The 26,101-nt window shown below is 35.3% G+C and overlaps 2 protein-coding genes across 5 annotated transcripts; one reads left to right on the top strand and one right to left on the bottom strand.

Annotated features, from left to right (window-relative positions):
- Window positions 1-1,568: 1,568 nt before the first annotated feature.
- LOC104586063 (putative nucleolar protein 5-2) lies at window positions 1,569-8,801 on the top strand. 4 transcript variants are annotated; one of them, XM_010243191.3, is made up of 9 exons: window positions 1,569-1,717; window positions 2,252-2,346; window positions 2,449-2,490; window positions 3,767-3,946; window positions 4,049-4,213; window positions 5,165-5,365; window positions 7,437-7,934; window positions 8,022-8,156; window positions 8,264-8,801. In XM_010243191.3, the coding sequence occupies exons 2-9, from the start codon at window positions 2,269-2,271 to the stop codon at window positions 8,705-8,707; spliced, it is 1,743 nt and encodes a 580-aa protein (XP_010241493.1). In that variant the 5' UTR covers window positions 1,569-1,717; window positions 2,252-2,268; the 3' UTR covers window positions 8,708-8,801. The 4 variants fall into 4 exon arrangements, with proteins under 4 accessions (XP_010241493.1, XP_088759345.1, XP_088759347.1 ...); XM_088903219.1 differs by lacking the exon at window positions 1,569-1,717 and adding an exon at window positions 1,766-1,822; XM_088903221.1 differs by lacking the exon at window positions 1,569-1,717 and adding an exon at window positions 1,839-2,088.
- Window positions 8,802-11,939: 3,138 nt separating this feature from the next.
- On the bottom strand, window positions 11,940-19,509 carry LOC104586083 (uncharacterized). The gene is made up of 9 exons (XM_010243201.2): window positions 19,214-19,509; window positions 18,872-18,984; window positions 18,552-18,724; window positions 14,810-14,903; window positions 13,524-13,634; window positions 13,318-13,407; window positions 13,066-13,151; window positions 12,858-12,922; window positions 11,940-12,488 (listed from the first exon to the last, which is right to left on the bottom strand). Exons 1-9 carry the CDS (start codon window positions 19,404-19,406, stop codon window positions 12,379-12,381), a joined length of 1,035 nt encoding a protein of 344 aa, XP_010241503.1. The 5' UTR covers window positions 19,407-19,509; the 3' UTR covers window positions 11,940-12,378.
- Window positions 19,510-26,101: the final 6,592 nt, after the last annotated feature.

Genomic DNA, 26,101 nt, shown 5'->3' with positions numbered 1-26,101 from the left:
CCCCTTTCCGATCTTAGAATTTGACATTGACGCGGTCTACATGAACTAGAAGAGTTAATTGAATATTAACCAAACCAAGAAATTAAAATTATGTAATCAAGTGAATGAGTGCATAGTGCAGATCAGAAGATGATGGAAATGCTATTGGTTTGGCGTCTGACCAACTCGAGGCAGAGATCTGATGAATCCGTTATAGAGTCCTTGAATAGAAGCCTATCCGTTTCTGAAATTCAAAGAAAAAAATTAGGGTAAATTACAAATACTTTGTTTTGCAATAAAGACCCCCCCGTACTATGACTTTGAGACAAGGACCCCCCTTTACCGTTAAGTTAGACGACAGAATGTGTTAAATTACTAAAATACCCCACTAAACTTTTTCTATTTTCTTTTTTTGCCCTTTTTCTCTTAAAACCTATTTAACCTATTGTTTTCCCTTCTTCTCTTCTTTTCCCCTCCCTCATCGTCCTCTCTTACCCTTTCAATTCCAACAAGAAAATAACATTCAAAAGAAGTATCTCCGATGAAGAGGTAAAATGATAACTTTGGCAAGAAATCTCTACTAAAAGAGTGGAAGGAAACACACCACCTCCTTTAGGAAAGCAGAAGGTCCTATTCAAAGAAATAAGAAAAGGAAGTTAGTTCCAAGGGAGACCTAGCAAAGAAGTTAAGTCAGGTTGCAGAGTTCCAGCTTAAAGAAAAGAAATTTCCAAAGCCCTGTATGCAGTTTTTTCACCCCTTGGTGTTCCTTACTGAATGTTTTCCGATGTAATCGAATCTCACCGCAGCCTCTAAAGTCTAAAACAAAAGCTCCTCTTCACTCTTGCGCTAAAGGTTGTTGGCGACGGAAAGAGGGAGACGGAGAGAAGGAAGGAACCAAACAAAGCTCCTTGGTTAGTTCCAAACTGGACACACACACAGAGAGCTAGGTTTGCGAGCATTTACTTGGTTTTAATTTGCTCCAAAGCTCTATACCCTCCCAATCTCGATGTAGTGGCAGAGCAGCGACACTCCCTTCTCCTCTCTAACCTCTGCAGTCCCGGAAGTCCCGATGGTTTCGGCTTCCTGTTTCTTCCAATCTCCTTTTTCCCCTCTGGTGAGAGGAGATCCGAGACTACTGTTGTCCAATCTACATTCCAGTAGTTCTGATATGCAGTTTTGACGATTTCGGCTTCTTGTTTCTTCCGATTTGCTTTTCCCATCTGGTGAGAGGAGATTTAAGATTATTATTGTCCGATCTACAGTTCCGCGCCGTTCCAACTTCCTGTTCATTATACAGAATCAAAAGACAATTTGTTTAAACATGGCAACTGCTTTCGGTAATCGACAATTTCTAAGGTAAATCGAGGAAGATAAAGAGTTAAACGGACATTTTAGACCTTCTATTAATATTTTAACAACAATGGTAATTTTCTGCTAGTATTAAACAATATGATATACTTTGTCAATTAACTAAATCATAAGAATAGTTTTAAAAAATTAAAAAAAAAGAAAAAGAAAAAATATTAAAGTTGGACTTTATAAAATATAATACCATTTCGGTACGGTGTCATAGTCGGACTCTATACCGCACATAATTCATTCAACAACCCTAACGTTCAACGAAGTCCATGCTTTAAACCAATAAACCCTACTAAAGCCCATTTCTTTCTTTATCACTGTCTCACTGCATGTACGATTGACTCGTGTTCCTCTATCAAGCACCAAGAGACAACAACAGGTGAATGTTTGCTCCTTGCTGTTTAGGGTTCCTCTGCAAGTTTACATTACGCACCCAGAACATCCATCTCCTACCTTAATCAACTCATCCCGTAATAAATTTCAGGTCTATAGCTTCCTTCCTTCAAATCTTAGTCTCTCCGCCAAAGACGTTTTTTAAACTTCTTTTTTTCCCCCCGGAAGAGTGATTCTGCCATTCTAATCTTCTGCTCTCGAACTGATAAATCCCTTAACCCGAAAACCTCAGACCCCACTTCTCGAAACCTTCAAATCCGTTGAAAACCAGTAAACCTCCATCACCGAAAACTATGGATTCCTACAGCCCCAAACTTCCATCTTCTTCCCTTGTTTTCATTTGTTGTGCTCTGAAAAGTATATCTTCTGCTTCCTGCCGTTGGCATGTTCTATGGTTTACTACGAACTATAGAGATCATAAAGGCGGTATTTTCTTTACAAGAAAGAATTAGGACTAGTATATTTGGTAGCTTGTTGTTCGTCAATTAACATCAGGTGTTTGTGCTGATTTGTTCTTTAGGTGACTGAGTGTTGAAAATGCTCTTGTTGTTTGAGACTCCTGCGGGCTTTGCTCTGTTCAAAGTATTAGATGAAGGGAAGCTCTCTAAAGTCGAAGTAATACATGTCTTCCCTGATCTTTATCTGTATATGGTTGGTTGTTTACGTTTGATAAGGTAAGGTCCAGGGATTCCTAATTATGCTCAGTCTGGATTGCAGGACTTGTGGAAGGAGTTTTCAACTTCAGAATCTGCTAGAAAGGTAATGCTTATCCTTTTCTTCTCTCTTCCTCTCGAACGTTGCAACTGAGAAATCAGAAATCCTGTCCGTCGTCGTCCTCCTCCTCTTTTATGTTTATATGTGATTAACATTGAGTAATGGCGTGCGATTAACAGTCTTTATTGTAATTATTATGAACAAACAACCATTTTTTATCACGGAGGAGGGATTTTATAGGAATGCGTCAATGTTATATGTGTTTGCAGCATTACATTCTCTCTCCTGGCTGTCACATGGCTATGAGGAGTGTGGCTTCTACTTAATATTGGATATCATGTTACCTTGTTCATCACATTCTCTCTCCTGGACCACCCTTTCCCCTTTAAAATAAAACAGAAGTAAGAATGACTCTGTTCATCAACATTTCAGAATGAACTATCAAACACCATGGTCTTCAACTTCTGCTAAAAATGGAAGTCTCTCTATGGAGATTAGGAAGCACCATAGTTTCTATCATTTTCCAACTAAGTGCAGTTCAATCCCTTGCAACTGAAGTAAAGAGTTGACCTAATTTGCTTACTAGACTACTTTAAGGTAGAATATACGATTAAGTGGGTGTACAAACGGTTTCTTCAAATAGTCTGCTTTAAGATTCTTTGAAACAAACTGACTTACCTGCGACACTAGAAGTATTTGGCTTAACATTAAATGGATATATTTCTTCTGCGCGGTTGACTTTCTCCTCTGCCCCCCAACTTTTGGACTGTTTTTGTTTTGATGGAAAGAATAAAAAACCTTTTTGCAGCCTTACACCCTAAAATTATATGGAGCAACAGGTTGTTTTCATTCCCCTTCTGTATAACAAAATGTGGTCCTAGTAAGTTAAAAAAAAAAGGCTTCAGTGCAAACCTTTATTTGAACCTATCCCACGAAAAAGCCTTTGTTTGAAACTACATACACTGGTTTGTTTTGTTTTTTCATGTGAAAACTGGTTATCCCATTTTCTCATTGCACTATCATAGCCCTGTTGTACAACTGCTAGTTTCTTAGACTGCAAATTAACTCATTTAATTGGAAATCCTGTTTTTGGTTCCTCGATCATGTCAAATCTTACCTGTAGGAGATTTGAATGCTGGCACTTTTAGGCCCCAGTAAGGTATCTATGTAATGAACTGTGGGGTGCTAGATACAATACTATGCTTTTTGAATTGCTTCTTTTTTGTTGTGGCCTGCATGTTTTCAATGTTGATATTAGGTTTTGTGTGCCATGTTTCTGCTTAGATTTCTTCTCAACTATATGATTTTACATCACCTTCAGGTAGTGAAGCTGAAAGCTTTTTCCAAATTTGAGAACACTTCTGAAGCTTTGTCAGCAGCAACCTTGCTGATTGATAGCAAGCCTAGCAAGGCTCTTCGCAAGTTCTTGCGTGCTCATTGTGATGGGGAAACATTAGCAGTGGCAGACTCAAAATTTGGAAATGCAATAAAGGAAAAATTGGTATGTTAAGCCCTGAACTGAATAATATAAACTCATAGATTCCATATTAGTATTTACTGCCTTCATCATCCCATACTAATTGGAATCCATAATTTCTTGCAGAAAATAGAATGTGTGCACAACAATGCTGTGATGGAGCTGATGAGAGGTGTGAGAAGTCAGTTGACTGAACTAATATCTGGTCTAGCAGTCCAAGATTTGGCTCCGATGAGCTTGGGCTTATCTCACAGCTTGTCTAGATACAAGCTAAAATTTAGCCCTGATAAGGTTGTTTTAATTTCAAGTCTATCATTTTTCTTTTTTACCTTGTTGTTTGTAATGCACTCGTGTTCAACTGTGAAAACCTTACTTCTGATTGAATGAATTAAGAAATATGTCTGCTTCATTGTGTGGTTTTCTTCTGTATATTACTTTGTACACATACACATATTCAAGATAGTAGCCCATGGTTGCTAGTGTTAGATATGCTGGTCAAAAGATGAACTCTGATGGGATGATCCTAATAGATCACTCTATCAGCTGAACAAATATGGTGATTGGTGAATGATTCCAGAATATTTTGACTCTACCTATTTATTCATAAGTATTTCTGCTGCACCATCATCTGGTTAGGATGAGTTGTCATAGACAATGTCCTGGTTTTACTCCTCAGTTTGGATCCTGATCCTCTTAAGGTTTGGGCAGCAGAAAGGATGACATTCTTCATGCCTTGATACATCAATTTCCAACAACTTTGTTCTATTAGGCCCATTAAGTTTGAGTACTTGTATGCTCATAAAAAAAGAAGGTTTGATTGTCTTTGCAAGTTCTTCAGTTTGGTAATGATGGCTATCATTTTGTTTCCCTTGCTAGTAAAACTTGTACTTGCCTTGCCCTCAACTATATGGAGTCGACTACATAAATCCTGTTTCACCAATCTGTTTACTCCGCTGTTAAATTATTAGTGCTTAAATTATTTCTTACTATATCCATGTCCTTTTTTGGTCTACCTGTATCTCTCTCTCTCTCTCTCTCTCTCTGGATGCTTCATTCCAGCTTTTGATATCCAGCATCTTGCAATATGGCCAGTAGATCACATGTTAAATGTTTATCAAAAGAAATATGGGCTTTGCTTTTCAAGGTTTTGTTTCTTAAGATTGTATTTATCTTTGTTGTTCTCTAACTAACCATTGGGTTGATGTTAATGCATTAACTTGCAGTTTTCTTGGCTCTCTTCAGGTGGATACAATGATTATTCAGGCAATCGGTTTGTTGGATGATCTTGACAAAGAGCTTAACACTTACGCAATGAGAGTCCGGGAATGGTATGGTTGGCATTTTCCAGAACTTGCAAAGATTGTACAAGACAATATCCTCTATGCAAAGGCAGTGAAACTTATGGGAAATCGTTCAAATGCTGGAAAACTTGATTTCTCTGAGGTAGAACTCTGTTCACTTATCCTTCCATGTGTCTTAAAAGTAATATTGAAAGGTTATTATCTTAATGCCATATAGGTAACACATATTCATACTCAGTGGGATTTGTTACTTGATGGCATAGTTATCAAGGTGACTAGGCGCCCTTGGCTGGGCGCCTCGCCCAAACGTCTTGACTTTTAGCAACTAGGCACTCTTCTAGGTGACTAGATGCCCACCTAGGCGACAAAAATGACAAGGCGAGCGTCTTTTATAATATCATTTATATTGTTGTATCACATTAATGTATGTTTTAATACATTTTATTATATGCTATATATATCAATTATACTTTGGTTTAATGTTTTACTATTGAAATTTAAAAGACCAAAGGGTTTTGAGGAGAGAAAAAGAAAGAAAAAAGAAGGATGATAGAAAGAATAGAATTATAAAGAGTTTTTTTTCTATTCTCTCTCTCTAATTAAATAAAATAGAAACTCCATCCTTGTTTTTTATATTTTACTTTCCATCTTGAATATTTATCATATATAATTAATAACCTTTTTAGCTGCTAATTGATATGAAATTGCTCTATTAAAACTTATTATTGTAGTATTATTTTTGAAAATAATGAAATTAATATATGTAAAAGATTTTTTATCTTTTAGATGTGATGATTTGCCACATTTTTAGAGGAAATCTAATGTTCTTAATAAAGAGAATTGCTATTTTTTCACATAATATACATGCTGAATGGTATATAAAACTAGGGAACTAACTAAAAGTTAGTTTTTTATATTATAAAATTTTTTATCACCTAGGTGACTAGGCAGGCGCCCTAGTGTCACCCAGAATCACCTAGACGCCTTGAAAACTATGCTTGATGGGTTCCACCAAACAAACTCCTAATTAAAAATCCATCAGCAATTATATGTTGATTGTGTGTGATGAACATAGTTTTCAAGGCACCAAGGCGAGGCTAGGCCACGGGGGGGGGGGGGGGGGGGGGGGGGGGGTGCCTAGTCGCCTAGGTGATGGATTTTTTTAAGTAAAAGCATGTATCCTAGGGTAGTGCCCTAGGTTCCATAATCATATAGCCTTAATAAATATCTATACTTTTCATAAGAAAAGTATAAACTTCATGTTAAAGTATAGAAAATCAACATATTCCAACATATTCATGAGAAGAAAAAAAGAAAGAAAAGAAAATTCAAAAAATATAGGGGCTGAACCCCTCTTTCTGTTATAGGAAAGAAGAAAATAGAAGGTGGAAGAAGAAGAAATTAGCATATAAACACACAAAATTTAGTAAAGAAAAAGAAGAAAATGTGTTGATTGGACAACACTTTATGTTCTTCCTTATTGGTTCAGGTTTTGAAGTCTTTGAGGGTTCAATACAGCATTTAGCAATGTTTGTGTTGATTAAATCCTAACAAATAAGAAAATAATAAAAAAGAAATTAGTATATAAACACACAAAATGAATTTAAAAATATTTATTTTATAATTATAATGTCAAAAGATTAAAAATACAAAAGTTTTTTATAACACACTATAGAAAACTGCTTGGCAATTAGGTGAGGTGAGCCTCCAGGGGCGCCTTGTTGCCTTGACAACTATGGTGATGAATGGTGTCTTATATTAAAAGGACAAGGGAATAAGAAAGGCACTGGGGCCTGGGGGGGGGGGGGAGGGGTTACGCAGAGCGGAGAGGCAGAACCCCCAGTCCAAATGGTTTGTGATTCATTCATACACTGATTGTACAGGGTATTTGCAGTATATGTTTTATTCTCAGTTGTAGACAAATTAGAAACCCTAAGAAATGTAATTCAGTGGTCTCTATATAAACTTGTTTGTTCGCTAAGGTTGAATTAAGAATAGTTCATTTCACAAGGATCTTACATGGACATGGGCACACAAGCCCCAAACCATGTAAATTCTGTGTGTTATTCTCTGGTCCATTTGCATTCTTTTTTTTTTCCATTTCTTATTTCCTTGCATGACAATGTGGTTGGAGATTGATTTCTACTGTAAAGAGATTACCTTTGAAAATAATGATGTCTATGAATAACATGCTGTATTTTTTGTATGCATAGATACTACCAGAAGAGGTCGAGACAGAACTGAAAGAGGCAGCAGTCATTTCCATGGGAACTGAAGTCAGTGACCTAGATCTGATGAATATCAGGGACCTATGTGATCAAGTGTTGGCTCTTTCAGAGTATAGAGCTCAACTATATGACTACTTGAAAAGCAGAATGAATGCCATTGCCCCTAATTTGACTGCTCTTGTTGGGGAGCTTGTTGGTGCTCGTCTTATTGCACATGGAGGAAGCTTGTTGAATCTTGCAAAGCAGCCTGGAAGCACTGTCCAGATCCTTGGTGCAGAGAAAGCCCTCTTTAGAGCTTTGAAAACCAAACATGCTACCCCCAAATATGGACTTATCTTCCATGCATCCTTGATTGGCCAGGCAGCTCCAAAGCTCAAGGGGAAAATTTCTCGGTCACTTGCAGCTAAGACTGCATTAGCCATTCGATATGATGCTCTGGGAGATGGTCAAGATAACTCTATGGGGCTAGAGAATCGAGCCAAGGTAATATGGAAACACAAGTCTCTTCTCTAGGCTAACTTCCTTTTTTTTCCCTTGGATGTTGCCTTTTCATGTTAACTCTTTTTGTAGCTTGAGGCTCGGTTGAGGAATCTTGAGGGCAGAGAATTGAGCCGTTCAGCTGGATCAACTAAAGGCAAACCGAAGATAGAGTTCTATGACAAAGACCGGAAGAAGGGTGCAGGGGCACTGATAACTCCTGCTAAGGTGTGACCTCCCCCCACCACACACACACACTCTCACTCACATATCCTGCTTTTTCTTTCAGTAAATTCTATAGTGATTTGATGACTGACTCTTGTTTCCATGTTTAGACTTATAATACTTCTGCTGATTCAATACTTGGACGGACTACTGAACCAGTCATTGAGAAGGCGGAGAAACAGGATGAAGACACTAGTCCAAAGAAGAGGAAGCATGGAGAAGCACCACTATCTCAGACCCAAGAAGCAGTTGAAGGGGTACCAGTTACAGGTGATGAGAAGAAGGAAAAGAAAAAGAAGAAGAAAAAGAAGACTGATGCTGAGGACATTGATCTACAAAATAACAAGGATAGTGGTGTGGAACCCGAAAGGGAAGAGGCAGAAACTAAAAAGAACAAGAAAAAGAAGGCTGAAGCTGAGAGTGCTGAAATTCAAAATGAGGGGCAAGATGTTGAACCAGAGGCAGAAGGAAAAAAGAAGAAAAAGAAGAGAAAACATGAAGAAGAAAATAAGATGCAAAGCAAGAAGAAAGAGAAAAAGAAGAATGATGAGTGAACCTTATGACAAGCAGGAGGCCTACATTATGAAAAATCCTATGATTTTGGATATTTTAGGTACTATTTTTTGGTTTGTAAAGTTATTTAATCAATATCCTTTTTTAGGTACTATTTTGAAAACTGGACCAGACCTGACAGTTGGACCGGTTGACCCAGGAACGGTCAGGTAACCAGTTCTGTTGCGCCCTAAAACCTCTTTTTGGTCAAAAATCGTTGATTTGATCAGTGACCCACTGACCCGGGTGGTTGAACTGTCAATCCATTGTTTTTGGCCGTTTTTTATTTTTTAAGTTATAACGGACTGTCCGTTTGAACTGGATGATTAGACCGTTTGACTCGGGAACCGGTCCCTAGAACAGTTCTGTCTGATCCGGTTTTTAAAACCTTGGCAAGAAATATAACCAATAAACAAGATTAATCAACAATAAGATGATGATGTGGCATATTATGAATGAGCAACTGAAAAGTGGCACAATTTTTGTGAGTCTATCAAAATTTCGTTCTTTGTGTGATTCAAGACACACAGGTATCATTAAGCGCCACATGAGAGAAATACCGGAAAAGTGATTTTCACAGAAATCAATGTAAAAAGTTGCATCCACCTTTTACCTGTATCAATCAATCACACAAGAAATTGCCAACTGACGGTGGCTCAGTCGATAGGTTCAAAAGAAAAAAAAATCAATCAAACAAGAAATTGCTTAAAACACCTATATAACATGGAGATGGCTATTTCTCTTGAAAAAACGGCTACAATTCTATAATCCAACCCACTAATAACTGTTGGTTAACGATGCATCTATGATAGTTCTGGCAAAGTGTTGATAGGTCATGGGGATTAGAACAGAATTAGGTTCCTAGAAGAAGAAGATTAAGATCAGTTCTTTTGCTGCGTGGTAACTGGTAACAGGCCAAACGCATATGCTTGCACCTGTGGGTGAGTCTTAATGGTTGTATCTTGCCCTATATAAATGAAAAAAAAAAGAAACCAACACCGTTACAGATCAAACTCTCCTCACCCTCAAGACAAAAACGCCTTTTCACCATGGAAATATTTCATCTACACTTAGAATATCATCATCATCATCATCAATTCATCTTAGTAATAATAATAAGAGGTTTAATACAAAAGAAGAAGAGCTACACTTAGAGTAAAAGACCAAATCATGGGCGTTTCAGTAACACCATCTTTCATGGACGACAACTCTGCGTCGTGGCTGAGACACACAAATGACCAAGAACATGACGGCAAGGGTGACTGCCAACAGAAATCCCTTGATGTCCAAACCACCATCTTCTGATTCCTCCCAGCAACAGGTCTTCCCCATCACCAGCACCAAACAACAACAGCAATAGCAGCAGCAGCAGAAGCAATCACCCTTTGGCTTGTTTTCCTCTCCAAGCTGTGGTAGAGGAAATGGAAGAAGAGATGATGAAAATGTTATTTTCTGGACATTGGCTTCAAATCTTTTCTTCTTTACTTATTAGATTGCTTTTGCATACACACACCTACCGAGCTCAAACAAGGCATTCATTTTGGTAAAGCAAGATTCCATTGATTTGGTAAGAAGTCTCTTTAAAGCGTGGGCCTAGTTGTTGTTTGTTCTGGATTTACTACCAGACGCACCATGAATCCACTCAACCCAGGACACTGCAATTGATGTGAGATCTGGGCCCATCAATGTTGACAGTAGATAAGAATTCTAATCACCAACCAAACTCTGGAAATAGTTCACCAAATTCTTCTTCTGTGGTATCAGATCAGATTGTTCTCCAAACCGAGCATGGTAAGTAAAATGAGGCCACCGCTTTCCTAGAGGAACATGAATTAGGGGTTTTTATAGTTCAGTCCACCCCTAGGGTGGAGATAGGATTTCTAGGGGTGGATTGGATTCTGCCTGTGGATTGATGTCAAATTCATGGGCAGGATGTGGTTTATAGGGGGGGACTACTAGTAGACTAGGAGGGGCTGCAATTCAGATTTCTGAGGTGGATTGCAGTCCACTTATCCCAATAAATTATCTGTTGTCTGGAAGTCCCAATATCAAATCCAATGTGGATGACTCAATGAATAATTCTATAAGGAAGTGGTTATGACATTATGTAGTGGACAAGTTCAAATCAGCCCCCCACAAGATTGTCCCTCACAATGTCCCACAGCACATCCCCGCCGTGTATAAGGAACATCTCCCGATGATGACATCATTTCTGAGATTATCATTGGGAGATGTTTCCAATACACAGCGGGGATGTGTTGTGAGACGTTGTGGGGGGCTGATTTGGTCTCGTAGTGGACATGATATCATCATCATCCAAGCTTTATCCCAACTATATGGTAGCTAATGTATTTGACACTGCATGACCCATTAGCGCTTGGTACCATTGCCGTTTCTTCATGAAACGTTTAGGGTTGATCAATAGAAATTGGTGTGAAAAATCAGAGAAGTCTTGGGCTGATTAATATGAATTGCTGTTTTTACCTGAAATGTCAATTTCAACTCTAAACCGTTGCTGTTTTTACCTGAAATGTCAATTTCAACTCTAAACCAGAATGATCAGTCCCTTACATGATTTTTTTTTTTTTTTGGATTGAAGTGACTCCTCTTATGTGATGTGACTTCATGGAGCCAAACATAAATTGGGTTTTGTGGACGTTAAGAAGCCCAAACCCAATATTGGATGAACCAAAACCACCCCAATAGTGTCGGCAATGAAAGTATTATGCCACTCTTTTCCAATACAGTCTATAGGATACAACCTATCTGCCTTCCATATTTTCAACTTTTTCGTAATCGGCTTCAGTCAGCGCAAGGCCCGTTCAAACAGTCTTTACAGCCTTGCATCGGAAATATCTCCGTACTTATGCACTTTATTTCATGGAGAGATATTCCCAATGCAAGGCCATAAAGTCTGTTCGAAGCCGAGTGGATTACATGCACATCCTACATTCATATCATACTTGAAATACAAGGGAGAAGGGACACTCGTATTGCCACATGGCACAATTCCTATAGTTTGAGTGGCAAAATGGATGGAATCCTTTGCTCTTGCCAAATGCTAACATGAAGAGAAGTTACCCAGAAAGATGATGCGACCTCTGTATCGGACATTAGACACATTTGATACATAGTTTCATTAGAATGAACCATGGTTATGAAGTCACATCCACCCTCACATTCCAGTTATAAATATGTAATCACTCAAATCCAAACCACCATACATCAATAAAATTGATACCCTGAAAGTCACGCCATGTCATTGCAAAAGATTGATAAAACATGCACAGATCCCAGAAACATACTACATATAATCCCAAGAATCTGATATATTGATTTCACAGTGGCGCATTCACAGCAATGGAAAGCTTGGGCATGTCCAAGGATAGAGAGCTCAGCTCCCATCAGAAAATGAATTCACCAAAAGGTTCCAAGAACGAGTCTTGATGGAATTCGAGCATTTTTAAATTAACTTGCATACATCTTGAGCTTGTTTGACCTTTCTGTGTACAAATAAATGATTTAGATCTGTAGTGCAGCAGAGAGAATTGCAAGACAATAAAATAATATCTTTAAAATGGTCTTCCATAGACCATAGGGTCTCAATGCAACCAAACCTATTCCTTTGCTTCTTGATTGAAAGAAATCTTGAAAATAAAGAGAGAAGCTGCAGTTATTCTTGTAGTCCAAGAAATTGAGCAAAGCTTGGATATTTTGGTTCCCATCCAATTTCTGCACGAGTTTTTGAGTTATTTAACCTCTTTCCTAAAGGATCATTAGTGCCTGCAACACAAGAAATTAAAGCCCTGGCCTTCAGTCTGTTGGAAAATAAAGTGAAAAGAAAAAAGACTTTCAAACCTATGTTCACAAGATTTTGAATAAAAAGAAAAATTAAAATTTTGGACAGCTATTATTAACTGGGCAAAACTCTTATACAAGGTCAAGTATAAAGCTCAGGACCTCAGGTAGACCTAGAGAATGAACACATGGCCAATCTAGAGGGCCCTCTGATGGATGAGTTAGATCAGCCACAGCATTTATTCAGATGACACAAATAGGTGTGGGGTTGTGCAGGGAAGCTCCCTACTTAGAAACCTTTTTCCTATTCTAAAATTTAGGATATTTCCATCTAAACTTCAGTTAGGTACTTGCCTGTAAAACCCTCAAACTTTTTGCTGAACTTCCCACTTTTGATCACCAAGTCCATTATTTCCTGCCTGCAAAGAGGAGGTATGGCAGCAGGTCTCAGATAAAAAACAGATAAAGAAAATTGATCCTGCTTCTCTTGTTTCTAAGTTGTATCTGAAATTGGCATGGTAAGAACTAAAAAGGCAGTTCAAAGGCAGCCTAGCCACAAGACCTGGATAAAGGATGATTGTCACAGCCCAAGAAGATCCGACCACGGAATTTCTTCTTTAAAATTGCAATTGAAAGGGATGCTGCATCCTGTCATGCAAGTTACAAGTCAGATATGTAAATTATGACAAATTTGTCATTCTGAAAGCTCATAACAATTACAATGGAAGTTTCAAGGATTATATATAGAATTCAGTATAGTAGCCATAATTCATTAACTAGAAGAAGAAAGAAGAGTAAGGATGATGATAATAACCTCATAATGAATAAGATTGAGAATGTGATCTGGACGAACTTCTACACTCCCTTTCTCCAGCCAATAAACATGGGCACCTTTATCTGCTTTGTATAAACAGTCAAGGAAACACTAACTAGTTCACAGTAAATATTAAACTTTCACCATTCATCCATGCAAGATCCAGATAGAAATGAAGGCTAATGGTTGGCACAAGGTAAGGATATGTAAAGTGCAGATAGTCTAAGAACACAACCACCAATCTCCAGTGCCACACTTTCTGCTTTTAAAAGGACATCTGTCCGAGGGCTTCTTCCTATGGGAACTACTGGAGAGTCCTGCATAACCATTTGAGTATAACTTAAACCACCACCATACACAGTATCTGAAATACTTTTTTTTCCAAGAATAAAAAATGAGCATATTTTTTTTCAGGTTATCTAATTTATTGATATTATAGGAAAAAGTTCTCTAAACAGGTCATCCAGATGTTTCTTTTAATTAGTAATTGATGAGAATTTTATTAAAATATTAAATGCTAATAGTACAAGAAATTAAAAAGTACTCTTCAGAAGTTGAAGCAGTCTCCAAAACTTGTCCATCCAAAATACACAAAAGTCTACTGCAGTCTACCCCAGAAGGGCAGAGCCCAAATTCAAATCAACCTAATTTGCTCCCTCTCTTGCAAATGCATTTACTAAATGTTTGCTGATCTTCCAATCCACTTGAATGAGGTGTTTCTTATAAGGTCAAGTTTTTCAATGGCATCGAAATCTCTCAGAAAATACCATAACCCACCTAGCAAAGAAAAATATAAAAAAAAAGATAAAAACATAAAAGAACAAAAATAAGCATGCTTGTATGTACATGCAGATAACAAATAGCAACTATGGTTGCCTTTTTTGCCTTGTTTTGGTCTTCATTAGTATAGTTATTTACTTTTTACTCTTCCACCAAATAAACATGAAGAATTACATATTTTCATCTTTAAGTAAAGCACACCGGTTTCACAAACTGGAAAATAGAGATATACTCAAGTATTCATAAATCATAACAAATGGTTAGAGAAACGAGAGAAACATCTTTCAATTAAAAAGACTTGAATTAGCAGTCAATTCAAGTCAATAAGCAATTTAATCCCCATATTAATTGTCACAGGCCAAAGCATTTATTACTAAAAAATATCTGAAGATTAATCAGGTCAACTCAACCCCCAACACCATCCCCAAAGAAAAAACATACTATTATGAATCTACTAAAAAACTACTTCACTTCCCCCTATCTTTATCATGCAAATAGAAACTTGTAAAGAACATTTTTTTGTGAACTAGGTCATGCTGGTCTGAAATCAAGTATCAGTGCTTAACTGCCAAATGGGTGATGCATTAGCTTGAAAATCCCTAGGGCATTTTAAAGACTATGGTGCAAAACCACTTTATCAAGTGCAAAGAGGACGTAACACAAAAATAAATATTGTTACCAGTTAAACAATTTGTTATATTAGATGTAACACCTCATCACAAGATCCATTGTCATAGCAATCATATGGGGCACTACTTGATGTAAATAGGAAAGAACCTTTGCCATTCCAGTTTGATGCAGCCAACCTGCACATTGTTTCATACACCAAATTAATGCTGAAATTTGATAAAATAAGGCGGAGAAATGACATGTGCACTAGTGTCATAGAGTCATGAATCAACCACCAGCATATGACTGCAATTCTTGTAATCTCATCTTAGAAACATTCTTAATAACAACTTAAGCATCATTTTTAAGTCCTAGAATAATGAGAATCAAGACAAAAGATGCAGTGAGTGTTCATAGGCTAGATGAAAGGAAGTATCTGTTAAAAGAAAACTGTTATTACCGTCACATGCTATTGACTGTTAGAAAGGTGATCAATCTCTTTCATATGCAAGTGCTTTGTGAGAACACTATCATATTCATCAAAGATTTTTTATGCAAGAGAAAAATATCCAAAATAAGAAACCACTTTCTAACCTAAGATAAGAAAACTAAAAATTACTAAGAATAGTAAATACGTATTTACTATAAATATGAAGATTACTAGTACCTCCCTCCACCTAGTCCCATTTCACCTGTAGATTTTGTATTCAACTCCACAATCCTCACCCAGAACAGATTAGGAAATCAATTGGAGATGAAAAGAAAAAGTTTTATCCCCCTTTAGAAGCCTCAAACACCTTCCTAATACCCCAGAAGCCCCTCCCACCAAGATTATCTTCTCTGAGGGAGCAGGTAGAAGGAAGAGAAGGGGTTGTTGCTCCCTCCAGAGACCTCCAAAAAACCTGGGACTTGAACCGCCCTCTTCAGAAAACACCTAGAAACCCAAAAAACCTGGAGCACCACTTCCTAGGTCAAAATTGAAGAGTCCTACTGCAATCAAGATTCTTCCCCTTTCTCCAGTTCTTCTTGATTTTGGTGATAAACCCTAGACCTACTACAAGGGATTGTAGATCCACCAAAAAAATCCAAAAACTGGGCTATCTTGAAGTCCTCGATCAGCTCTTTAACTCATCATGCAGTCGGCTGATCTAGATCTGCATGATGGAATAACTCAAAAAAATTCCTAAAGTTGCTCTGATACCAAGTAGAAAGTGTAAAAGATCTGATCTGATTTGAAATCTGTGATAGAAAGAAGAAAAAGAAAAGACTGCAGATAAGAGAAGAAGAGAGAGGTTGAAGAGAATGGGGAGAAGCCAAAAAAAAAAATCAGATCTGGCCACCCCTTTCATTATCTTATATACTCATAAATAAAATTGAATACAATGACAAGTATACCCTTACTACTAAAAACATAAGTCAACACTCTTACTAAACATAAACTAATGGGCCTTGGGCTCAATAGTTCTCTAACTAAACTTTATAAATAAAACAAATGTTATCAACTCAATCTCAACAGTTTTTTACTCGAAACAGTAAATTTCTAGAATAATGAAGTATACCCTTACTACTAAAAACATAAGTGAACACTCTTACTAAACATAAACTAATGGGCCTTGGGCTCAATAGTTCTCTAACTAAACTTTATAAATAAAACAAATGTTATCAGCTCAATCTCAACAGTTTTTTACTCGAAACAGTAAATTTCTAGAATAATGACTAGAGTTAGTCAATCTTATGATCTCCCAAGAGACAGTAAGAGCTTTAAATAAACAATAGAGATTGATCCATAATAAAAGGCTGAAGAAAAGAGTTACAATTTTAAAAATTCCACTGACCACCCTCATTAAAGGAAACTTGAAATATCTCCTAAATACCTATCTCATCAATGTACTTAAGGGAGCCACCTTTTTGTTTTGACATGCCCTAGGGGTGGTTGTGGTTATGGACCCCACAGATGAGATGCTTGTAAGGATAAATCTTGGCTTTCAGATTGAGAATTCAAGTGGAATGGCAATTTATCTAGTGCAGTCCATGCTGTTTTATAAGGATACAAGTCTCATACAAATAACCTTCAGTAAGACTTCCTAACTGTGATAATTATATAGTTAATGATAGGTGTTAGAAGCCCAAGCCCAGCTTGATCTCTCAGTAGCAAGCCTACACCATATCAGGCTCTGGATACCCTGGATGATCCCAGGTTCATGCAAGTATATAAGAGTAAGCCATGTCAAGTCTCATGACATTTTGTTGTAACTGTTGAATGGAATCTTGATGATGTAGCCTATAAAAGGCTCCTAGCAAAAGAGAAATAACAAAAATTCTCATTCAGATCAAACTACTTAACTCTCTCTCTCTCTCTCTCTCTCTCTCTCTCTCCCTAACATAAAACATGTTCTTATGTTATAAAAAAATATGTTCTAAGGCCATTTACTAAACAGTTAATCTATCCCCAGCACCTCTACAGCTCTACATATCTGGTCCACTGGCCCCAAGTCTGAAGGTAGGCACAAAATAGTGCTATCTATGCAACCTTGGGCCCATGAGATCGACCTATATGGCAGGTTTTCCCACCAGTAGCAGGGCAGCTGCTGCAGCACTTACATAAAAAATGAAGAACCTATTAGCTGTTCTAGATTTGATAATAGGCATTTGTCCAGCATAGATCTTTTTATAAGGAGAACACCACTAACCAAAGTAGTTTAGCAAAATTTAATTAGAATGGGTACATACAAGTTTAGGGATCCAAGTTAAAAAGTATTCTCTTCTGTTCCAGTTGGATTTAATGACCACAGTGAAAGTTATTTTCTGGCAATTGGATGGTTGAAAGAGCAATCCTGGAGCAACAATCTAATAGACGGCCTTCTAGATTAGCCATAGATGTGTTGTGAATGTATATCACAATGCCACTTATGAATAATACCAACTGAACTTCTTCAACTCTTAATTATTTTTAAAAGAAAATAGTGAGAAAATGCTCTCTTTTCACCAAAATACTCCCTGGAAAATGATGAGAAGCATGGGCTAAATTATGCATTAACGGGAATCCAAGAAAATTTACCCACACAGCAACAACAAATGTAACACCATGAAGAGTAACTCTAGTGTCAAGTGAAGGCATAGTGTCATTGATGAGGTGGAATTCCCAGTTCGCATGGATAAAATAGTAGGGTGAAACAAGATTCCTTGTGCTGACCCAACAGCTGAAACAAGGTATAATAATCATGATGAAAATGATTTATAGTAATACCTGGTCACACCTTTCATCCTTTCTCTTTTGCAGCAAGTAATAGAGCAAAAAATGAAGCAAAGAATGACCTCATAAGACTATACACAACCTAGATATGTTATGCTAGCAGAATCTAGCAGTTGAAAAATAAGATGGTATTGACTTTTCAGTCGCAACAAAAGGAATTTATTCAAGCCATTTCCTTATGTCCTTTCATGGTATACACCATTGAGTTCAACCATCAAATTCAGATAGACAATTGCTTGAGAAGACATCTACCTGAATCATGAAAGTCCTCATGTAGCCTAATGGAATTAATAAGGACCCTGGTTTGGCAAGTTGGTTGTCTAGGCATCATTTATGCAATTGCAGTACTTTAATTACCTTGGTGTTCAGACAAATACTAGGAACTAGGTATTTGGCAATTGCTTAAATCAAACGATTATAAAGAAAACAAACAGCAGAAGTAAAGATGCATCTACATGTATTCATGAATAAAGAATGTGAGTGTGTGTTTGTTTGTGTCTCTGAGCAACTATGCTTTAAAAAAGGGTTATGAACATAATGTTTTAGATTTGTTCGAATGTAAAACAAGGAACTAAATTAAGTGTACAGGCACCTGACATCACCAGGGTAGTCCACAGTCCGGGATGGAGGAGCACAGAAAATTACATAGGGAAACTGCTGAGTTGCTCTTGTTTCCCTTAAAGATGGATCTATCCCAAGTTTAATCAATTCATCATGGTGATCCGTGGTCATCGTCTGTCCAAAAATTTGGCAACCTGGATGTTCCTGTTAAAAAAAGAAATTAAGAACCTGGTATGCATCTGGATGACTGAATCTATCCCATTTCGTCCTAATTTCTAACTTCAGATTCAAATTCAATACATCAGGTAAGAGAAAGTCAAGTTGTGTCTCAAAATTTCTCTTAATAAATACCTTCCTCCACTGCTCTGCCACCATGCGCCCAAGTACGCCTGGTCCAACAATCAGCAAATCATTTTCCCCCACCAAACCGGGAGACGAATCCTCCAGTCCTTCTTGTGATACACCTACGTCAATCAGTAACTTTAATTAGTGCACCTCTCCTAAAAAGAAACTTTCAGAGTAATCCCATCACAGAGACACCCAAGATATTATAACAAATACGAATCAATTCCACACACTACACAACAATTTCAAGTTAATAGATCATTTTATGAAAAAAAAAAAAATCAATTAACCAGTGACAATATGCCACTATTAAGACAATAATTAGAGAGAGAGAGATAAAGTACTGACCAACTGTAGATGATGCAGAGACCTGGAGCGGCGACGCCATTCGTAATCTGGGTCTGGGTGTGAAGTAAAGGTTTCGGAAGAGCAGAAACGAAGCTCTCGGGAGAATTAAGCTAAGAGCAGGTAAAGAGCTAAGCTCTGAGAGGCGTGGTGAACGAGAAACCTTGGTAGTAGTACAACAAGCGATGGTTCCCATTGAATTGAATTGAAAATAAGTAGATAACAGAGAGGCAAGGCAAAGCTACAGCTCCAAGGATTGGGTTTGTAATTTGTTATTTCGGTATCGGGTTTAATTTTGACATATCGCTGACTTTTCGGACACGACGAATCCACGTCAGCGCGACAGAGCAGTAGATCTTACGATTGGTAGGACAAGATTCTCGTTGTTCTGGTTTGTGATTTGCTGAAACCTCCTCCCTCACAAGTTTTTAACTATTACTGAAATCTCTCTCCTGAAGTTTGATATTGTAATTTAACTGAACTTTTCGATGCAATTATAATTAAACCCCTTTTGTTAGAACTTAGAATCTTCTAGCGTGTCAATTGTACTAGATTTGGTCCAATCCGATCCAGTCTAATGTGAGTCCATTATAAGTGGACCAGGTCCAATCTAATCCAATAAATGTTTTGGAGTTTGGACCGGTCCATTCAATGTCTGGACCATAAACCCCTTTTGTTAGAACTTAGAATCTTCTAGCGTGTCAATTGGACTGGATTTGGTCCAATCCGATCCAGTCCAAATGTGAGTCCATTATAAGTGGACCAGGTCCAATCTAATCCAATGAATGTTTTGGAGTTTGGACCGGTCTATTCAATGTCTGAACTGTTCAATCTATTCAAATTCATTTTGATTTAAATTGGTTTCAGTCTAAACCCGGTCTATTGACACATATTCTTATCTTATACCAATGGACCAGATATTGGCTTAATCTAACCTAATCCATAAATTTGTTATGGATGGATCAGGTCCAATCCAATCTAAAATATATTTTAGACGTGATTGTTCCAGTCCAATATGTCTTGTTGGTCCGTCCAATCCATTCAAATTGATTTTGGACTAGGTGGGGTCCAATCCAAAACCAATCCATTGACACCCTTAGAATCTTCTCCCCTTTTGTAGAATTTAGAATCTTCTAACAAGATACACGAAAGTGTCCAAAATACTCATACAATTATTATTGAGACTGGTTTCTATAAAAAAAATAATACAACTTTTATAATAAACAACAAAAAATAGAAAATTTAAAGTTGAAGCATTACCTTTGGCTTTGAGCGATTGATTTGAAGGGCAAATTTAGAAAATAAATAATTTCAGAAAAAAGAGATTGGATCAATGGAAGTGTTTGGGCCAAGGATTCTCATGAAGAGAAAATTTGGAAAATAAACATTTTGGTCAAAAGTTAATGCATGAGTATTTAGGACATTTTCATACTTCCTTTTACAAGATTCTAACAAAGAGGATCTGCTTGTAACTATATCAGAAAGTTTTGGGGAGATAATTGCAATTATCATTACTTTAAGGGAGGTTTTAGCAACAACCAGATACTTCAAGGAAGGTTTCAGCAATTTAGCCATTTTTGATAAAATTTGTGGATTGTGAGTTATGTGACCACGGATCCATGGATCACACTTTTTGGTTTTAGTATGTTAATAGTGGGACCCCGTGTGATGCATGGGATGGGGCACTCCTCCCTGTCCCTCGCCTCCATAGTCAAGACACTCTACCCCATTCTTGCCTCGTCCTCAGTGGTAGGGTGGGTTCGAGGCGAGGCACCCATTTCCTATCGAGGATGGGGAATCCCCAATTTTCCCCACCCCGAAGCAACCACTTAAAAATAATCTAATTTGTGGATATTTTATAAATAGGACTATAGGAATTTGGAGGTATTTCAGGAATTGGATTCTAACAACTTGGGGGTATTTTATAAATGGAATTGTGGGATCCTAGGATTATAAGAATATATGGAAAACTTAGAGCTATTTTAAAAGTCAATATTAAATATACTAATATTTTACTAATTTACCATCGGGTTTGGGGAATTATATGCAAACTTCGTCCTTGATTTAGAGAAAAAATATTTTTCTCGTCCCCACCTTGTCTCCTCCCCATCCCTATTTAAAATTCGAGAAAACTTGTCCCGTTCAGGTGGGGAAAGTTAGGGCCCTAATTTTATAGGGAAAGTTGTCATCCCTACAATTCTAATAATTTTCTATAACTAATTAACTAACAGTAAATTAAATAATAATAAATTACAATATTTTATGATAATTTCCAAAAAATTATTGAAATTGTTGTTGATTAGCAAAAAATTATAGTAAATTAGTTATTTATAATAACAATAAATTAATGTGAATTAATGTAAATTATTTCTTTTTAAGCCAAAATTATTTACTATTAATCAAAGCGATGTAATTATAGTAAATTAATGTAATTATGGTAAATTACATGAATTTTAATTAAAAGTAAATCATTTGTTGTTAATTAATGCAAACCCAAGTATGGTTGAAGTCAACCAAGTATCCTAGACTGGTGGGGATAAATTTAATAATTTTCCTAAATTATTTAATAATTATTTATTAAAATAATAATAATTGATTGTTATTTAAATAAAAATGAAACAATTTCTAATAGATTAATTTCCTAATTTAATTTTCCTTAAATTTTTAATAATTATTTAGTTGAATAATAATAATGAACAATTATTTAAGTAGTTTTGGTGAATATTTTTTTGTAGATTAATTTCCTAATTTTTTAATTATTATTTATTTAAAAAATTATGGATTATTAGTTAAAGTTTCCCTAAATTATTTGATAATTGTTAACTATAATTATTGATTTTATAGAAACTAGTAAATTGGGCCAATTTAATGAAAATTTATTGAATTACAAATGATTAATGTAAATTATGCTAAACACTAAAAATTTAAACATTTATTAATTGACCAATGGTTAGTCAGTTTTGAGTAACCAACTCCCTAACCCGACTAGATTAGTTTGACTAGCCAAATAATCTCCATCTGAATTGAATTGGCTAGTGAACACTCCTAATTTCAGCTAAATTAATGGTCTAATTTCTAACAAATAACAATAGTTTAATCTCCAATAATTATTGAAAATTTATAGCAAAAATACACAATTGCTGAAAATATATTTATAATGAAAATACAATAAATAACTAACTAAAAAGATTTAATACCTTCAAATTATTTAATCTACTTCCACTATTTCAATAATATTTATTTTTTTTCATTTATTATATTTTATATTCTTATTAAAGTTACTACAAAATTTTGTTATTTAATCTTTTTTTTAAATAATGTTTAAAATATGATTTAATATTAAAATTTTTATATTAAAAATATTTAAAATTTATTTAAAAATTGTATATAAAATATAAATAATTATTAAAAAATAATATATAAAACATAAATAATACCCTGACCCACCCCGAATAGGGCAAGTTTTCTTGAATCTTAAATAAGGATTGGGAAGAGACAGGGTGGGGATGGGAAAAATATTTTTGCTCCAAATCAAGGACAAGGAAGGGATGAGGTTTGCATATAATTCCCCAAACCCATTGATAAATTAGTAAACTATCAATAAATTTAATATTGACTTTTAAAATATCACTAAGTTTTTCCTCATATTCTTATAATCCTAGGATCCCACAATTCTATTTATAAAATACCCCCAAATTGTCATAATTCAATTCCTAAAATACCCCAAATTCTCATAATCCTATTTGTAAAATATCCACAAATTAGATTATTTTTAGGTGGTTGCCTCGAGGTGGGGAAAATTTGGGGATTCCCCCATCTTCGATGGGGATTGGGGGCCTCGCCTCCAACCCGCCCTCCACCGGGGATGAGGTAGTGTCTTGACTATGGGGGTGAGGGACAGGAAGGGGTGCCACATCTCGTGCATTGCATGGGGCCCCGCTAGTTATAATTATTTATGTGATTTTGATAATTTTTTAAAGTTATAACAGAATTTTGTTATCTAATCTATTTTTTGTTTTTGAAATAATATATAAGATATGATTTAGTTATTAGTATTTTGATATTTAAAGTATTTAAAAATTAATTGTTTATAATATTATTTAATTACTTAAATAATACCATTATTTAAAATTTTAAAATATTAATTATTTATTAAATTTAATAATCCATGAAACTATAATTTATACTATTATTACATAATTTCATTTTTTATTTTGTAAATGTAGAATTACTATTAATTCAAAAGTTATGAAATCTATTATAATTATTGTTCTACTCATAAGAATTTTTTTAATTTATTACATAATTTTGTTATTTTAACTATTTAAAATTTAGTTTTATTAAACATTTCTATTTAAATATTCAAATAAAATGTAAAAATATTTAATATTTTTTATTTAAATTTTATTTCTTTAAAGCCATTATGTAATTTTAAATATTTTTTACATAATTATTTAGCTATTTTAATACTTTTTATTTAAATAATTTTTATTTATGTTTTTAAAATATTATTTAGTAATTACGTTGAATAATCCATAAAATTATAATTTATATTTTTATTACAGAATTTCATTATGAATTTTATAAAAATATAGAATTATTAATAATATGAATATTATTAAACCTATTATAATTATTTTTTGTGTTTTTAATAAATATTTTAAAGTTATTACATAATTTTGTTATAATATTTAAAGAATTATTAAATTTTTAATTGAAACTTTCTTTAGATAGATATAAATGAAAAGTGGGAGAGAGGATAAATAGGAATTAGAGATAATTTAGGAGAAAGTGGGTGATAGTTAATTTCCTAATAAAAATGAGAGGAAAAAAGTACCATATTAGATGACAACTCCTAGTGCTTGTAGAGGAAATCTTGCACACTCTCTATAATTGTTCGGTTTGGGTAACGGAGCAAGGAGAGGACTGCTAACATGGCAAGCTTTACTTTTGTATATATATAGATCTACCAACAATAAAAAAGTATTGAACGAACCAGTTGGGCTTGCTGGTAAGTGGGGATGATCATTGGCCGTGCTTTGGGCCCATTATGACACTAGAAGAACTTATTCGAACTGGATATATCAAATTAATACCAGATTCGAATTGGATTCTCGTTTCTATCAAAATGCAAAACCATTGTCTTGGGCCTTGGGGTGAAGGCTATTGGATTTTGCCAAGCCTTTCTCAAAATGAGGTATAAGCCTCAAGGCACCAACTGAGAGGTGGCTAATGTGATATGTTAGCCAGTTTGTTTTAGTCATGGTTTTGAAAACCAGATCGGATCACATGGTCAGACCGGTTGCTCGTCAAGCAATTGGTTCTGTTTCATCTTAAAACCATTGATTTGGTCAGTAAATCATTGATCCAGACAACAGTTTTTGACTATTTTTTTATTTTTTATTTTTTAAATCAGAACGGGCCGTCTATTTAAGCCGGACAGTTAGACCGTTCAATCCATGAACTGATCCCCAAAACATTTCTGTGTCTGGTCTGGTTTTTAAAACCTTGGTTTCAGTAGAGAGGTGGCTCAAGTTTAAAATGCATGAGAATGACACTTTGATAATTATGGGTCAAATAAAAAATATAGATTAAAATGAAAATCAAACAGAGTTCATAGTTTCTCTTAAGGTTTTAGAGGGATGGTTCTCTTGTTATTCTACACTTTTGGGCAATTATAAATCTAGTAGCTTGTCATATTTTCTATTTTCTCCACAAGAAAATACTATCCGATTTTTGCTTCTCAATTCTCTTTTTTCCAATTGTTTTTTTTTTTTGCATAGATTAAACTAACCAAGTTGTTGACTTTTTTTTTCTGAAATGTTGGGAACCACAAATTTAATGTTAATTATGTGGATGATTCATTAGGGCTATGTTTGGTTTGAAGGAAAATGTAGGGAAAGGAAGGAAAAGATAGGGAAACCTTTACAAATCTTGTATTAGTTTCCCTGTCTTTCCCTTCTTTTCCCTACCTTTTCCTTCAAACCAAACATAGCCTAGAAGATCTCTTTGGTGATTAAAACAAAAAAAAAAGCGCTTTGATGGTGGGGAATTTATGATAATCTAAAACATATAATAGATCATTTGAACATTTTGAGAATTTTAGATTTTTGAAACTTGAAATATTAAAGGTTTATGGTTGTTATTGATTACTCATTACGTAATTAAATGCTAAAAGCCAAGAATTTGGTACTTAAAGACTTTTGTTCTATGAATGCTTGTATCATTCTATCTTAGTTTATCTTATGTTCCTTTTTTTAATTTATAAACTTTAATTGATCTTGAAAAAATGAGGCTTATGGCTCACCTTTTTGAGCCATTATGCATCAATTACGCACTTAGCCTTTTAAAACTCTGATCAAAGTATTGATATTATAAATGAAATGAACTAAATTTAACTTTGTATCAAGTATGATAAGGGTAAATACATGATATTTGAAGAGTTTTGACCAACCAAAACCCCTTGTGAATTTTGATGCTAATCTCAACCTTTTGGTTACTACTTTTATGATATCAATTGATTTGGTAACAAGGTTTTTTAGATGTTATGCCTTTCCAATATCATAAGTGGAGCCTATATTTATATGTATATTTTTTCATTATATATATATATATATATGTATTATTGACCTTTATATATATTTTTCTTTTTTAACTAAAATATTGGACCATAAAGCCCAAATAAAAGGTAAGAGTGCAAAACCTTAATAGAACTCCGGCAACCAACACATCCATACAGTCAGCCCGAGCCTGACTTAACCAAAGTTCAAAGTGGGTTTTGTCGGGCTAAGCTCAGGTTGGGTTTGGGTTGAGAAATTTAGGGTCCGTTTGGTTTATAGTCGGAATCGAAATGTTCTAATCCCCCTAACCTGTTTGGCTGAAACTGGAATT

Source organism: Nelumbo nucifera, chromosome 4 (assembly GCF_055504915.1).
Source record: "Nelumbo nucifera cultivar China Antique chromosome 4, China Antique-T2T, whole genome shotgun sequence".
Lineage (NCBI taxonomy): Eukaryota > Viridiplantae > Streptophyta > Magnoliopsida > Proteales > Nelumbonaceae > Nelumbo > Nelumbo nucifera.
This window is presented reverse-complemented; position numbering and strand designations above follow the sequence as displayed.